The sequence below is a fragment of the Artibeus jamaicensis genome, unplaced genomic scaffold (assembly GCF_021234435.1).
Source record: "Artibeus jamaicensis isolate MK-2021 breed Jamaican fruit bat unplaced genomic scaffold, CSHL_Jam_final contig_387, whole genome shotgun sequence".
Taxonomy (NCBI): Eukaryota; Metazoa; Chordata; class Mammalia; order Chiroptera; family Phyllostomidae; genus Artibeus; species Artibeus jamaicensis.
This window is the reverse complement of record NW_026521812.1, coordinates 28,097,221-28,113,961: the sequence shown is the minus strand read 5'-3', so window position 1 is coordinate 28,113,961 and position 16,741 is coordinate 28,097,221. Positions and strand designations below refer to the sequence as shown.

Sequence of the window (16,741 nt, the reverse complement as noted above, 5' to 3'; positions counted from 1 at the left end):
TTGGTAGCACCAAGAACAGCAGTTCTCTCGGTTTCATTGTCTTTCACTTTAGACATCCCATTTTAAGAGATTGCAGATGCTTCCAGATAAAACTGCCAGAGTTATTCCGAGGACTGACAGGTTTGCTAACAACCAAATGTTTCCAGATCACTGCACTAGCCTCAGCTCCACCTTTGATATGAACCACATATGGCTGCCGTCCTGTTTTCCTGAATTAACTCTAATTTCCTAATGACCAAGGTCAGATGAGTCCAGATAGGGCTCAGCTGTTCTTACCTAGCACATATGTTCCAGTGTTGTTGGTAATTTATTTACCAACAGTAAAAAAATTAAAATGCAAATCTCAGCCAAATTCTACTTTTCCAAGAGACACCTTGGTATGGGCTTTTTTCAAACCACATATTGCAAACTATTACATGTGACTTTTTTGTAACAGAACAAGACAGATTGTCATACTATTTATAATAAAATATTAAAATTAATGTTAGAGACAAAGTTGATTGTGTGGAATTAATTGAAAAGGAATAATTTGAGTTAATGCCAAATATGACCAAATTACTTTGGTAATTATGAAAAATAGTAAAAAAACACTGCTTCATATTTTGGCTATTTAATCATATTTATTCTTACATCAAACTTCAACTAATTATACCAGACATTATGTTTTAGGAGCTAAAACATTTTTATGAATTATTTTTAGATTAAAATAAATGTGTTTTTAATATATTTTTTAGGTTTCCCTAAGATGCTTTGGGTGTTGTACCACCTGAGTAACTTCCTTAAAGAATCTGAATTGCAGTCATCACTTCTAATATTATTTATAATAAAACATTTAACAAAACAGTACTGATTCTTTTTCATTACTGATTCTTTGTGCATATGATATTTTGAGCAAGACATATATATATGTATATAATATATATTTTTTCTATCATTCATGGAAATAGTTGCCTTTCTTTTATGAAAATTAAAACATTTATTAAATTAAATTGTTATTTATTACATTAAATTCTTACTTCCAGAGGCCACACAAATGTGTTATCTTCTTATAATTCTTAGGATCTCTGTCAGATTTATAAAAACAGGTGAAAGGAGCACATGATGGTTCCCAAATATTAATTTGTTATTGTTGATACTGTGACAGATGTCCCATCTCCCCTTTGCCAGCCGCCACTCGCCTAAATATTAATTTATATTTGACAGCAAGCGAAATGAACAGAGGTGAAGAATTTATTTGTGTACTAGCAGTTTAAGTCAAAAGTATTTTTAAAAAAGAAAATGGCTTTGTATTTATAAAATGTGTTGTTCCAGATGGGAGAAAAGTGGATCCATACAAGCAGAATGATAGTAACCCTTACTTCGTTTGCTCTCATAACTTTTCAGGTGGGATAGAAACACAATTTTGAAACATTATCCTTAAAGTAATATCTTATAAGTTCTGAAAAATCTCTAAAATGTCTGGGAATAAATATTGCCTAAAACCATTACTTATTTGAGATCTGCAAAGAGCCAAATAATTTCAGGTTGTAAAATTAATTTAGAGTTCAGCCAGAAACTAAAGCTAATAGTATATCCTTAAGTTTAAATCATTAATTGTATGTTTTAAATATTTAGGTATTTACACTGAATGTTTTTTATAAAATACAAAATCATTTGTCATCTCTGAGTTTTAAAAAAATGTTTCTTATTCTTTGTAAGTTTATTCTTGAGAAGAATCTTCTTTTAAAATTTTTTCATTGATGTTCCCTCGTCCAGGAAAACCACTATTATAAAAGGACATTGCCTTAAGAACTGCTTTTATTTATTTTGTGCTGATGTAGCAAAATCAAATCAGCTTACAAGCCTCAGCATTTTGATTAACACTGCTAAACATTGACATTCTAAATCCATTTGATGTTAAACAGAAAGAAGATTTTCTTTAATGTGAAACATAAAAAAAGAAGGAAAGAAAAAGGAGGAAGAAAATAATTTTAGTACTGTGTGTGGCAGGATTAAGTTGCATGATAAAATAAGATGACTTCATTCAGAAAATTTTAAATATGCTTTTCCTCTTAAGTGTTTTGATTTTCATACCCATTTTAAGAAATATCTCTAAAATGTCATTTAATTTTTTTGCTTTACGTTATTTCAATTACTATGTACAGCATAACTGTAAGAATAATACTTACAAATGCTTTATATTTTTGCCAAATAAGTTATCTTGTTATATTAGTAAAATCCTTCCATAAAATCATGGTGTCATAAATCCTATCACCATTTTTCTCTTTTACAAATTGACCTTCACCGGTAATAATTTTTTTCTTATTGAGTAGCCTTAGTTTTCTCATCTGTGAAATTAAGGAGTAAAACAAGATGTTCTTTCCAGTGTTCCCCCACTAATTTAATATTTCTTTTACTTGGCTACACTCTATTTGAGCACCTTCTCTGTTAGGCTGTAATTTGTCATTATCTCAATTATATCCTTACAGAGAATTATATTATTTCACATCTAGCTTATTACCTGACTTTGATTTTTCATATATCTTTTAAGCAGTACATTTCTTCTGGAAACTTTTTTTTTAAGTCAGTTTGGCATCAGCGACGCATAGGGCCAAGGTGCGTTCCAAATTCTGAGTCGTTCCTGGTGTTCTGCTATATCAGTCCTCAATTCTCTATCACTGTGATCAGAGGACCTTTAAAGACTCCAAGATTTCGCTCAGAAGCTTAGTCACTGTTGATTTTATCACACTCCTTAACAATGATCGGTGGCTGTTTCACTGGATGACACGAACCATAGTACATTGAGCATAACAGACAACAGGTGGCTCTCTCAATATGTCCTATGTTCCCCTACAAACTTTAATTCATATCGTGACTCGATATGTCCTTCTTTCTAGGTTTACATATAATTTTCATATTCAACATACTCATATATAATTAATTGTATTTTTGTTTACATCCTTCTTGACATTAAGTGCATTTAGACTCCAAATCTTTAACTTGTGCAGTTCCATCAGTTTTAACCTTAGAGATCCTACAGTCTATTTTACTTTAAAAACATTAAATAATTTCCTATTTTATTAAAAATAAAAGTAGTTGAGGATTCTTATGCCCTTATTCCTTACACAATAGATTTTAAAATATAATTCTATATGTGTTCAATACAAATAGTTTGAAGTCAGAGATCAATCCAATTGCTGTATTTTAAATCCTTTTTTATGATTATTTTATTAAATGTTAAAGGGACTTATTTAAGATAAATCCTTTTTTTATTGTACTTGGGATCACCTTATTGGAGACTTTATTGATTGTTCTTTTTTCCTCTGGCATACTAAATCTCTCTTTTTATTTTTTATTTTTTGGAAAACTCTCCCCACTGGCATTTAAAAATGCTCAAATTGCTTCAATCCTTGAAAATACTACTTAAGCCAATGTGTTTCCCTGTATCTCCTCTTCTTCAGTGACCTAACTCTCTGATTATTTTTTGTGGGAGGGGCATATCCTGATTCCATTTTACTTTTCCCTTTCTTAATCTATTTCAGTATTACTGCTAAGTCCTTCACTCCATTAAATTAGCCTTTGCTAAAAGAACCAAGGGATTCTCTGTTGCTAAATCCAAAGACATCATTCACTTATTGTATGCACTTTTTTTCTTTTTGGCGAATTACTACAGATGCTGACCTCCTCACTGAATATTCTCTTGCCTTGATTTCTGAAGCACCACAATTTTCAGATTTTCTTCCTTAATCTTATATATCTGGGATAGCTTTAAAATCTATATTTTTAGTCTTGAATTTTCCACTGAACTCCAAACTTACATGATAGGTCCATTTAGATGTTCCTTAGGTGTTGCTAATTTAGTAGATATAATCTTTCCTTCCAAATATTTAATTGGTCTGTTTGTTCTCTTTCTTTGTGACTCTCAAATTTAATCAGAAAGCAGAGAATTAACATAAATCTCTACTTTACTTCCCATATTCCAATAATGACCAAATAACATTCATTACACGCACACACACACCTTGCATTCTTAGATATTTCTATCTCCAACACCGCTTTCCCAGTAGATGTACTGTTTCTTACCTAGACTGCTGCTATACACTTCAAATTACCTTCTTGTATCTGCCATTGCCACAGCTGATCCATTCTTCACATAGCAGCCTTAGTGGCCTCCCAGTGCAATGTGATTGCATCCTCAAATCTGCTTCATACCTGCTTCAGCTTCCCACTGCTCCTGTGATGAAGGCAAATATCCATGATGTCCTTGTATATTAACCATTTGCAATACCTGGACTCTGGTCAATATCTAGAATTGTTCCAAGCATGTGTCAAACACTATATCAAAGTAAGTCAAGAAACATATTCTAAATAAAAGAGCAGCTTGGCCCTGTCAAAGCAAAAATTGAGCTGGTCAAATTTAAATGGAAGACATTGATTGCTAATGTTCTTGCACCTGAAGCAAATTAGAGAATTTAGGCAATCTGTGGCCAATAAGGGTAAAAAAAAAAAAAACAACTTTCTGTTCATTTTCCTACTCTCTGCTTGGCTTTGGCCACACATATTGTGATATTGCATTGTCATTTTCCTCAAAAGATACTACATTTAAAACTTTTAAGTGATAACTATGCAGTTTTGATCAGATAAACTTGTAGTGCCATCTTTTATTGAATTGTGTTTGTGTATTATCAGTGACCAGTTTCACTAAAGACTGTGCAATTTTAATTTGTATATAAAATTATTTTAATCTGCAGGTAAAATATAATTTTGGTTTTATTGTTACTTAGTCCTCACCTATTCCAAAATATTAGGAGCAAACTCTTACCTTTGAAAGGATGTGAACTTGCTCTAACTATCCTTATTATGTTACTGATTTGGATAACCCAATGAGTCTATGAAAATCTCGCTATTGTTCTTAATTATTCCAAACAGAATTTCATTATAAATATGCATATCCCTTTTGTTTTCTTATTTATTACCAGCATTGTAGTATTTTACTTTAAAACAATTGACCTGTCACAACAGCAGCCCACCTTTGTAATCCTGATCATCTTCTGCAAGGTGTTTTAGCTGCCTTCTTTTAAGCTTGGAGCCCATGGCCTTTAGTGTGTTTTAGCTTCACTGGAGAGCAAAGATTTGCACGTCTCCCTGCTCTGAGCCCTAGTGCTTAGCCCTGCACTTGTTTTTATATAGCACCCACATACCTTTATTTTTCCCCTGGTGAATTTAGGGTTTCCCTTCTTATTTTTCTTTGAAACAGTACAAGGATATTTCTAAATATTGTTTACACCTACCTTTTAGTAGAAGTTGTGGTACTATCACATTTATGACCTGGCAAATATAGGACTAAAGCATCTTTAAGCTGTGAAAAGATTGCATTTTTATTTGTTTGGAAACAGTTTGTTTGTTTTGGCTTTTTATAAAACTGTAATCAGTATGATGAATATCCTTCTTGTACTTCTAGCTTCAGCAATATTTTGTATTTATATAAGAATTAAACTATAGTAAGGGTTTCACAAATGAGATTTCCATAAGCAGATACTACTAACCTTTTTTCATGTTTATATTGTACCAGTGCCTTCTGAATCAAACCCATTTCTTTCCCTTTGTAATGAAAGCCTAGTAAAGCCCCACTGAGAATTTTCAGTTGGATATAAAAACTGTTCAATTTTATTGGTCCAGAAGTCTTTCGTTACATGGTAGGCCTGAATGATAGATTTCCTGATGTCAGGAAGCTGGCTGTGTCTCAGTGAAAATGTAATTATTCTTATTTGTAACATCCTTATTTGTAATGAATTTCTTTCATCTCTTCAACCTTGGTGTGTCCTTGAGGATTACCATGACATCAGGCTTATAGTCAACTAAAATGGGAATAATAACCTCTTGAAGTTTAACAGGGTCAATTGGTGTCCAGCATCTATCCCTATCAAGTTAACATTACTGTAATGTTGAGAGATGAAATTATACACATCAAGTACTCATGTGAGGTATAAGCACAAAAGAGTCTCCTTATCAATCTTGTTTGTTTTCCTTTTTATTACCTTCTATGACTTACTACTCATGCATTTTTGAACATCAAGACACTTTTTATATATTTGTTAGCTAAACCTACACTATAACTAGAAACACTCACATATAAGGGATTTCTATGAGAAACTCTTTAAAACAGATTTTGATTTTCTCTTTAGATGTTACTATTAATAATTTAGTTAAAGTAGTATGGGTAACTAAACACAGTCAATTTCATCTTACTATTGTAGATCATGTGGAAACTAAAGATTACCTTATGTATTTTATTTTTTCCCAGAAATCAAAAATCTCCACGTATGACAAAATGTGGGCCTTTATGAGCAGCAGGAGACAGTCAGTGCTCGTCAAAAGCAACGAAGAAGGAATCCAGCGGGTCCTCACCTCCGATTATGCTTTCCTAATGGAGTCAACAACCATTGAATTTGTTACTCAGCGGAACTGCAACCTGACACAGATCGGTGGCCTTATAGACTCCAAAGGTTATGGCGTTGGCACCCCCATGGGTACGTTCATGTCAGCCACCTGTTCTTTGCTCATTAATCTTCTTTGCTGTGAGAAGGGGCAAGCAGTGCTTCCGTGTGCCATCACGGAGTTTGTTTTTAACACATGCGTCTTGCTACGTCCTGTGGCAGTAGAAAGTCAGGTAAACAATTTAGATACCTGCATCTAAATGTGTAAGCAATGAAAGAAAATTTTATTTCTACCAAAATGGTCAGTAGACATTTTTACTGAATCAGTGTTGAAAAATTTCATGAGATCTCCTTAAAGAACCTTCTCCAACTGACATTTAAAATGTCCTATAGATGAAATGAAGCTTTTGCAACATTTTTTTTCAGATTTGTGATTTATCTGAAGAGTCTTCGACTTAGAAAGTTAATTAAAATAATGAGCCACAAATGGTTTAGTTGAATATTTACTTTGTTTTATGTAAGAGAAGATACATATAGCAGATTATTTCTGCTATAATCTGCTATTCTAACATAGCGAGAATATTTGACATAGAAGTTTTTTATTAATTTTAATATAAATGTATAAAAATGATTGTGTTTTCAAAATCATACCTTCAGGAGCACATCATTTTAATGTGTGTTAAACTTATATTCCTCGTACGGCGTGGGTTTATTGCCCTAGTTTTGGGTTGCTGGAGTGCTCAAAAGAGTGGCATTCTTGTAGTTAGATCAGCTATGGTTGTTTCCCTCAGGAAAAATTACATGATGAGCCCAACAACTTCATGAGTTTTTGTATCATCTAAATTCTGTTTAGAATTTTTGATGAGCAACTTTGCTAATTTTTCAAGCATGGTTGCACTCATTTTGTGCAAAGTTATGTAAGCAAACTTGTATTTTAGAAAAGGGACTGAAAATGAACTATTAGAAAGTATCAGCATGTGTTCTGCATACTGACATTCTAGATTCAGCCTTGTCACTTACCAGGATCTTGGGTATGTCACTTGAAATTCATGGCCTCTGGATATTATTTTAATTAGTAAAATGAGGGGGTTATATTTAGAAAATCTAAGTTCTACTAAATTATTAAGTAAATGTAATTTACTTTTTAATGAAATACCTGCATTTAGTTTAAAGCTGAGCTAGAATCTATATGGGAAAGATGGCTAGCTGATGTCTTACAACAAATTTGAAAAATCAGGCACACTCTTAAACATTTATGTGGGGTGGAAGAAGTGATTTGTGAGGCTTCCAGACTCCCATTAATTTATATTTTTATTTAAAAAAGGCTGGAGCAGATGCCTTTTTCAGTGTTTTTTGAAAGGAGTGAGGTTCTCATATATTTGTGCCATCTTCTACTGTTTTACATTTCCTGGATGAGGGCAGAGATGTTTGTGCTTTGTCCATGGAAGCCCATACAGCAACAGTGCCTGCACTTTTGGGGCCCAGAGTAGTTATTTGCTGAACAGATGAATTCTACAGGGGTAAAAATGATGGGATAGCAAGATTTATAAACAGAAGGAAATAACTTTTAGAGCTGAGCATCTTACATTATTAAATGTGATGCCCTCATTAAACGAACAAGTTATCCAGGGTAGTGAGATTTGAGTAGGACTTGTGGAGGATATATAAGGACTTTGGAGTGTATCACAGATATTTTTCAGTAATAATGGTTACATTATAAACTCATAATTCCCAAATTTTAAAATAAATGATTTTGACTTTTACTTCATGTAAAACCTTAAACTGGAGGGTTTAAAAAAATGTTTAATCCTTACCCAAGGATATGTTTATTGATTTTATTTTTTTAATTTTTTTATTGTTGTTCAATTACAGCTGCCTGCATTTCCCCCTATTACTCTCCCCTCCCCTCCTCCTCCTCCACCTCCTACATTCAATCCTCCCCCTCCCTCCTTATCTTGGTCCATGGGTCCTTTATACATGTTCCTTACAACCCTTCCCCTTCTTTCCCCGTTATCCCTTTCCCCCCTCCCTTCTGGTCATTGTCACTTTGTGTTTTATTTCCATGTCTGTGGTTCTGTTTTGCTTGCTTATTTGTTTTCTTGTTTAAGTTCCACTTATAGGTGAGATCACATGGTATTTGTCTTTTACCTCCTGGCTTATTTCATTTAGCATAGTGCTCTCCAGATGCATCTATGCCGTTGTAAAGGGTAGGAGCTCTGTCTTTCTCTCTGCTGCATAGAATTGCATTGTGTAAATGTACCACAGTTTTTTAATCCACCCATTTACTGATAGGCACTTAAGTTGTTTCCAGGAATTTACTATTGTAAATTGTGCTGCTATGAAGATTGGGCCACATAGGTTCCTTTGAATTGGTGTTTGAGGATTCTTAAGTTATAATCCCAGCAGTAGAATTTCAGGTCAAAAGGCAGTTTTACTTTTAGTTTTCTGAGGAAATTCCGTATTGCTTTCCATAGTAGCTGTACCAACTGGAGGTTTTTGTTTGCTTGTTTGTTTTGTATATACAATGTATCGGTGTACCAGGAGTGTCTTAATCATATTGTCTTGGTTTGAGGAAGTGCTTGGTAAAGATAAATCAAACTAGTGTATTATAGAAATCTCAAAGACCCACTGATATGTTTCATGTATGAAAACTATTTTTAAAAAAGAAAAGAGCTCTTGGGCTGCTTTTTCTTTGAGCTGTTTGCAGACAAATTCCAGAGAGCAGAAAACTTTCCTGCTCTGAGCACTGGGGAGAAAGGATTTGGTTATCATGGTTTCTGCTGTCCCAGAATTATTCTGGGAGTTACCTGCCAGGATGGTAACTTGACATACCACAATGGCGCAGGTGGCAAGTCCATCTGTGAGGAGATATTTGATGATGAGATTTTCATCCTGAAGCATATATGTCCTGGCATCTTGTCCTTGGCAAATGTTGGAACCGATACAAACAGTTCCCAAGTTTTCATCTGCACTGCCAAAACTGAATGATTGGATGGCAAGCATGGGGTCTTTGGCCAGTGAAAGATGGCATGGACGTTGTGACAGCCATGAGTAGCTATGGGTCTAGGAATGGGTCCAGCAAGATCACTGACTGTGGACAAGTCTAATAAATTTGACTTGTGTTTTTATCTTACCCTCCAGACCATCCCTTCTGTAGCTCACAAGAGCACCCCTTTACCCACATCTGCTTGGGATACTCTATAATCTTTCCTTACCCCTTCCAAGTCTAGCTAGACTGCAGAGTTAAGTTTATGATTATGAGCTAAAAAGTAAACAATACAACAACAAAAGCAAAGACAATAGTTGAATTAGTTGTAAAGAAGCTATTTTAGTTCACTAAAACTATACCTAGAGCAATCTTTGAGCTCTCCCTACCCTTGGTCATGTTTAGTAAAAGGTATTGATTTATCGGGAAAATATAAAACAATTAAAAATTTAATAGGTATGTAAAATATATCTTAATATAACTTTTTAAATTGAGAAAAATACTGAGAACATTTGGAATTTCTATTTTCTCTAATAAATATAGATATGGGAGAACACAACAAATTAAACTATAATCTTTAAGATATAGATATTTTTCTTTTATCTGTTCAACTTATCTGGTTGATCAATCCTTGCCCTATTGAAGAAATATGAGTAATTCACAAAACATTTACTGATATTAGCAAGGCCACTTTCATGAGAAACTTATAGAAATCAATAATTCTAGTCAGAAACTTATATCTGAGTGAAATTATTTCTTTGTAGTATGTAGATTAGTGTGATATAACAGTGTAATATATTAGTGTTCTCATTAAAATTAATTTTTAAAGAATAGATGATAGCACAGTGATAGATTACTAATTTTCATAAGGACATTCTTGTAATTCTAATGTAAAGTTATTGGTGCATGCTAATAAAAATTCAAAACATCTGAATAACACTGTTACTTAGGAAATGTATAGATGAGAAAGACTATTTTAGAACATTCTTCTTTATAATCACTGTCAAATAATATTGAATTTACATTTATTAAGATGTAACATTATTATCAAAATGTCATTTAGCACATTTAACATGCATTTTGTTTTTAGATGAATTCTGAATGAGATAAAATTGAACACTATACCTTAAGTTTAAAGGAACAGATATACAAATCACTCTCCTACAGGGATTGCAATATATTTTTTGTTTTTCTTGTTCAGATAACTTTTTTCTGTTTGACCTGATAATATTAAGTTCTTAATTTTAGGAATTATATTTTATTCTTTCATAATATGGCATAAAATTAAAATTACATTGGACTCTGCATTATTAGTGAATTGTAACTCTTACATAACTTCATCAAAGATGTATAACCTAGAAAGGAGAATTTTACACTTTACTTCCTTAGATACATTCATTCTGTAAAAAAGATTTCAGGCTCTGTCATATCTCTGAAGAAATATGGCTTCATGAGTTATTTCTATTTGTTTAGTCACAAATAAGCACAATGATATGCAATTCTAGCCCTGGAAAGAGATTTTGACTTACCAAAACTTGCAACTATCATTGTCTGCAGTTCTCAACTAGTTAATTAGCTCTTCTAAAGCATTATTCATTAATCAAATATATTGAAGATTATGTGTAACATGTTATGTTTACTTAATTTTAAAATTTGGTTAATCATAATACAAAACTAAACAAAACAAAAATATACACTTAAGTGTGAAAAAATGTTATTGGGGGCTCTTGATCTTTTTCCTGCAAGAGTTAATAACACAAATATATTAAAAAATGAGCAAAATAGACTCAGTGACTTGGGAACAAAGAACAAACTGAGTGACCAGAGGGAAAGGAGTAGGGGATACCAGGGGAAAGGAGGGGAAAGGGCAGGCCATGGAACATGAATAGAGGACTCATGGGCAGGAACAATAGGGGGACTGACTGTGGGCTGGGGAGGGGCGAGGCAGGGTGGGGGAGAGCAATGGGGAAAAAGACGGGACAACTGTAACTGTACAACAATAAAGAAGAATAATAAGGGCTCAGTCTCTGGAAATTGAGATCAGTTCCTGAAATTCTCCAGGATTTTCTGTCTTTGACTACAGGTACCATAATCTATAATGAAAATTTCAGTCATGCTAATATTATAAATATGATTAAAGAGAAGAACTTGTTCTGCTTGTGTTATTGTTCATATTTTTAGATATTATCAAGAAGGCATACACAGTTAACTAAGCACAGGAGGTTAAAATAGAAAACACTATGTGTTTTAGAGTAGGAAATGAGAAATATTTTAAAATTATACATATTTTTTCCTAAACATTCATGCTTCTTCTTCTTAGTATGCTAAGTCTCCTCCTGTGTGATTCATCTAGGGGCCAACCATCACCATTCATCATACTGAGTGTGATGATTACTGACCAGTGTTTTGTAAAACTGCTGAATGACTCAGATATAGGCTATTTAATTAGGGAAGCTCTCTTTACACAAAAGTACCTTAGTGGAACAATCAAAATGATGTGCAGGTAAATGATAAATAAGCATAAACTTCTTTAATTAAGCTTGGGGGTGACATTAAATCTCTTTCATAATTTTCCTGACTGCAGTAATGTTATTATAATGTGATATTTACTGTATGGGATATATTTGAATTTGTAGGTATTCTTACTCATAATAAGTTAACTGAACTTCCTATTTCATTCAAAAGAATTAAGAAAAAAAGAAGGAAAAACAATGCTAAATGGGATAAAGCCAAAAAGAAAATCGCAGCAATTTTCAATAAGAGATATTTAAAATGTGTGATCAGTTGCAGTCTTGCCTCTTCATTCACCATGGTGATAATCACCTTATTAGAAGAGGGAGCATTTCTACTTAAATCGTTTTCATCTACACTGCCTCCCTTCTGAATGCCCATACCAAAACCCTTCCTGGCCTCTCTCTTTCCAATGTTGAGTGCATATTGCTCTTTGAGGACTAGGCAGACTCAGCAGTCCATGAGCCATAGGAAAGCAGCAGTCTAGAAAAAAATCCATTAGGACAGTTGGCATTATTTTGCTTTGCTGTGTTCAATTTGGTAGAACTATTGTAAAGGGACTAAAGTGCCTTATTAAAACTATTTCTATTCTAACAATAAGCTAGTTGTCCACTTCATTCATTTGTTAGTTCCTCACAACTTTGATAATGTGTGTGAATTTTGTCAGCTGAGAAGGAAATTGAGGGAATTGCACTCATGTTTCTGCATATTGTCGTCGGTGATGCTACATTTTCTTTTTAAGATTTTTTTAAAATATTTTTATATTTTTAAATTTTATTTAGTTATTTTTCAAGTACAGTTTTCTGTTTATTTCTCCCATTCCAGCCCATGCACCCCACCTCCTTCCCATTTCCACTCCTCTTAGTTCTTGTCCCTGTGTCCTTCATACTTGTTCCTCTAAATCCCTCCCATTTTTTCCCCTTAAATTCTCTCCCCTCTCCCCTCTGGTCATTGTCCCCCTGTTCTCTATTTCAGTGTATTTGTTTTTATTTTGCTCACTTGTCTGTTTTGTTGTTTAGCTTCCTGTTAAAGGTGAGATCATATGGTATTTGTCTTTCAACCCCTGGCTTATTTCACTCAGCATAATGCTTTCCAGTTCCATCCATGTTGTTGCAAAGGGTAGTAGCTCCTTCTTTCTCTCTGCAGCATAGAATTCCATTGTGTATAGGCACCACAGTTTTTTGATCCATTCATTTACTGATGGGCACCTAGGATATTTCATGCAGCAACATTTTTACTGATATGTCCCCTAGAGCAAGGAACATGAAGGAAAGAATAAACAAATGGGATCTCATCAAAATAAAAAGTTTCTGCGTGGCTAAAGAAAACTATTAAATTAAAAAGACAACCAATTGTATGGAAAAACATATTTGCCAGTGATACCCCAGACAAAGGTTTAATCTCCAAAATATACAAAGAATTTACACGACTCCACTCTAAGAAGACAACCAACCCAATTAAAAACTGGGAAAAGGGCTTGAACAGACACTTCCCCAAGGAGGACATAGAGAAGATCCAGAGACACATGAAGAAATGCTCAATATTGCTAGCTATCAGAGAGATGCAAATTAAAACCACAATGAGATACCACTTTATACCAGTCAGAATGGCTATCATAAACAAAGCAACAACAAATGTTGGAGAGGGTGTGGAGAAAAGGGGACCCTAGTTCACTGTTGGTGGGATTGCAGACTGGTACAACCATTATGGAAAACAGTATAGAATTTTCTCAGAAAAATAAAAATTGACCTGCCTTTTGATCCAGCAATTCCACTGCTAGGATTATATCCTAAGAACCCCAAAACATCAATTTCAAAGAACCTATGCACCACAATGTTCATAGCAGCACAATTTACAATAGCCAAGATGCTACATTTTCTATAATCTCACTTATTCCCATTTTACCTGTGGTGTTTAATCAATAGTAAGTTTCAAACATTCAGTGAACAATCATTTCTGTGAACAAAATTCAAATTATATCAGTCATAGAACTGCTAAAATATGTGATACAAAAAGAATGTAAATTGGCAATGTAAATTTAATATATTTATAAAGCTTTTAATATTAATGTTTAATTTAAAGACAGTTTTATCACACACAAAATTGTTATATATATTTGTGTCTGTCATATTTATTATTTAATTATAAATATTCAGATATATATTTCATAATTAAAATTTAATGTTACTTTTATAAATGTTTATACCATATTTTACATTAAGAAATACATTATAGTAGTAGTTAAGAACTTTCATTTCATAATGATAGCTTTATACATAATCAACCTAAAGTAAAAAAAAAGTCAATAGTTTGTACCACTTACTCTTTACTGTAGAAGTATACCATTTGACATGTAAACAACATCAAATTTCTTTTTTTACTTCTATTTTCTAATGTTAAATGTATGATATCTCAGTAAATTTTTTTATTCACTATTTGATGAAGTTAAAGGCATAGAATTGGAACTAGAGGAGACATGTTATTTGTTTAAAGTGTATGACAGTGCTTATGAAAATAGAAATCAGTATGAGAATTATGTGTTCCTCATTTTGCTCACATCCACTTCTAGAATTCCCAATTCATTTTACAATAAGTACTGTAATATTTATCATTATCGATGCATAAAATTGCTGGCTTTCAGTTCTTTAGTTTTACTGACATAAATGAATACATTTATCTTCATTAGTTGAACATAGTGCACAAAAATTGATGCAAATTATTCATCTTTCTGCAGGTCAAACTTTTTATTAAAATGCATTACATTTTTCCATTGCGCAAGTAGCACAATTTTAACATTAGTGAAGTGATTTTGGAGGCTAAATTGAGATCAAATGATTTTCAGAGTCTGAAATAAACAAAAAAAGTCAATTTTTGCCCATAGAGCTATACATTCCTGGCATATTTATTAAAGTTCAGATTTCATGTCACTAAAAACAGATGAGTCTCAGCAAGCCATGCCTGTTCCACAGACATCATCAGCTGACTTTGCATGTTAGAATCTAGGAAGCTTCCAGAGAGAATTTTATGAATTAGGAGCATCAGTGTGAACAGTCTTCATTAATATTGTAAATGCAGACAAATGGTAACAGGCCATGCATGAATGGATAATTCTCATGAAAGCAGAATTCTTATAGATTTTATATGAAAACATTGGATCACTGAATTCATTTAGAATCAATCTTAAGCTGATTAGTCCATGGTCATGGGTTCAAATTCTATTATAGATTAGTTTGCCAGATTAAATATGTCAGACTCTGATCCTTTAGTTAGCAGGACTAAGTCAGATCAGTGAATAACACTTATTAGAAAAAATGAATCAGAGCATAGAGACAAGTTGTGTAAGTACTAAATTACAGAGATTTAAGCATTTTCTTAGTATGTTGCATAGACTGTGTGGCCTCTGTAGTCAGATGATTTATGTACAGATAGTAGTTCTCTCTCAGTGTCCAAGGGTTCCTGGGTACAGTTACTGGGATTTTATTCTATAGCTTTAGAATATCACTAAAAAATCTTAGTCAGGCAAGGAAATGACATTCATAGGTTTCCAGTGTGGAAAGATTACTAGATCCCATTGAGAATGGAACACTTTTATCTGTCATTTACCATTCTGTGATTAAAATGTTAAGATAATTTCTTTTCAAGATGAGATTGCTTTTCTTTTATTCTTATGATTCTCGCTCATGAATTTCTTACACTCCTACAAATTAAAGGCTTTCAATGAGATGTTTTCAAAAGAAAATACAAATAATGGTAACAATTACTCTACACTAGTATAGTGGATTTGAAGTAGGAAATTTGAAATGCGCCTCCTGAGTTGTATATTAAGTTGATTAAATGATCATATATTAAATGATTCATTTGAAATAAATATCAATATATTATAATTAGTAGGTAAAGATGAAATAAAGTCTTAGATAGTGTTTGGATTCATAAAAATGACTGAAGACAAAGTTGCAAGTATGCATGGCCATTTATTAAGTAATTAGAATATTTTACTTATGCATGTACTCGTTCAACAAATATTGTGTTCTTACTGTGTGCTAGGTGTTATACTAAGAAAACAGAAATAACCCCTGTCCTTATAGAAGTGACGGTCATTCAGAGTAATGAGCATTAAATAAATAATCACAGGAATTATTTTTTTAGTCACAAATTGAGGTAAGTTCTATGAAGGAAAGAACAATGGTGTTTGATATTATTTAACAGAATTATTGATTGAACACAACATAAACCTGGAAATATAAATATGTAAAATTGAATCTGGAATGTATAAAATTTTTCTCAGCACTTTTTAAAAACAAATATATGGGAGAAAGTATCCTGAGAGAGAATAAAACCCGTCTTCTTCTGTGGAAAAGGTTCTAAGAGAATGTAGTCTGGTTTCAACTTTATTTTAAGATTTTATCATGGAAAAAAACAGGAATAATAAGAACTCTAAAAGCACCCAAAACTTGGTGTACATTTAGGGCACCTGGAGGCAGCCTAGGAACCAGGGAGCCATTTCATAAAATTCAGCACAGCCAGCAGATACTCTCAGGTCTTTTGTGGTAGCAGGTCTTTTACATAGGAAGGCACAGACCAAAGGAAATTCCCGACTATTGATCAAAATGCAGATATGGCAAAGACTTTATAAACTTACTTGTCCACCTAATTTGTTGTAGATGGTCACTAGTAGAAGTGTCATCCAAGTCTGCTTATGGACGCTTTTTATTCTACTGAACTCAGTAAGAACGTAAGAAGGTGCCCCATGTCAGTAGTTTTAACTCGGCATATTTTGGTTATTTCATGATTGACACATTATAATTAATTCAATATTTAATTTAAAAAA

The 16,741-nt window shown here is 33.0% G+C and overlaps 1 protein-coding gene across 1 annotated transcript in view; it reads left to right on the top strand.

Annotated features, from left to right (window-relative positions):
• The window catches only part of GRIK2 (glutamate ionotropic receptor kainate type subunit 2), a 592,671-nt gene that overhangs the window by 557,018 nt on the left and 18,912 nt on the right, over positions 1-16,741 (top strand). The window contains exon 15 of the mRNA XM_037135552.2: positions 6,284-6,509. Within this exon, the coding sequence (XP_036991447.1) occupies positions 6,284-6,509 (226 nt within the window). The remainder of the gene's footprint in view (positions 1-6,283; positions 6,510-16,741) is intronic.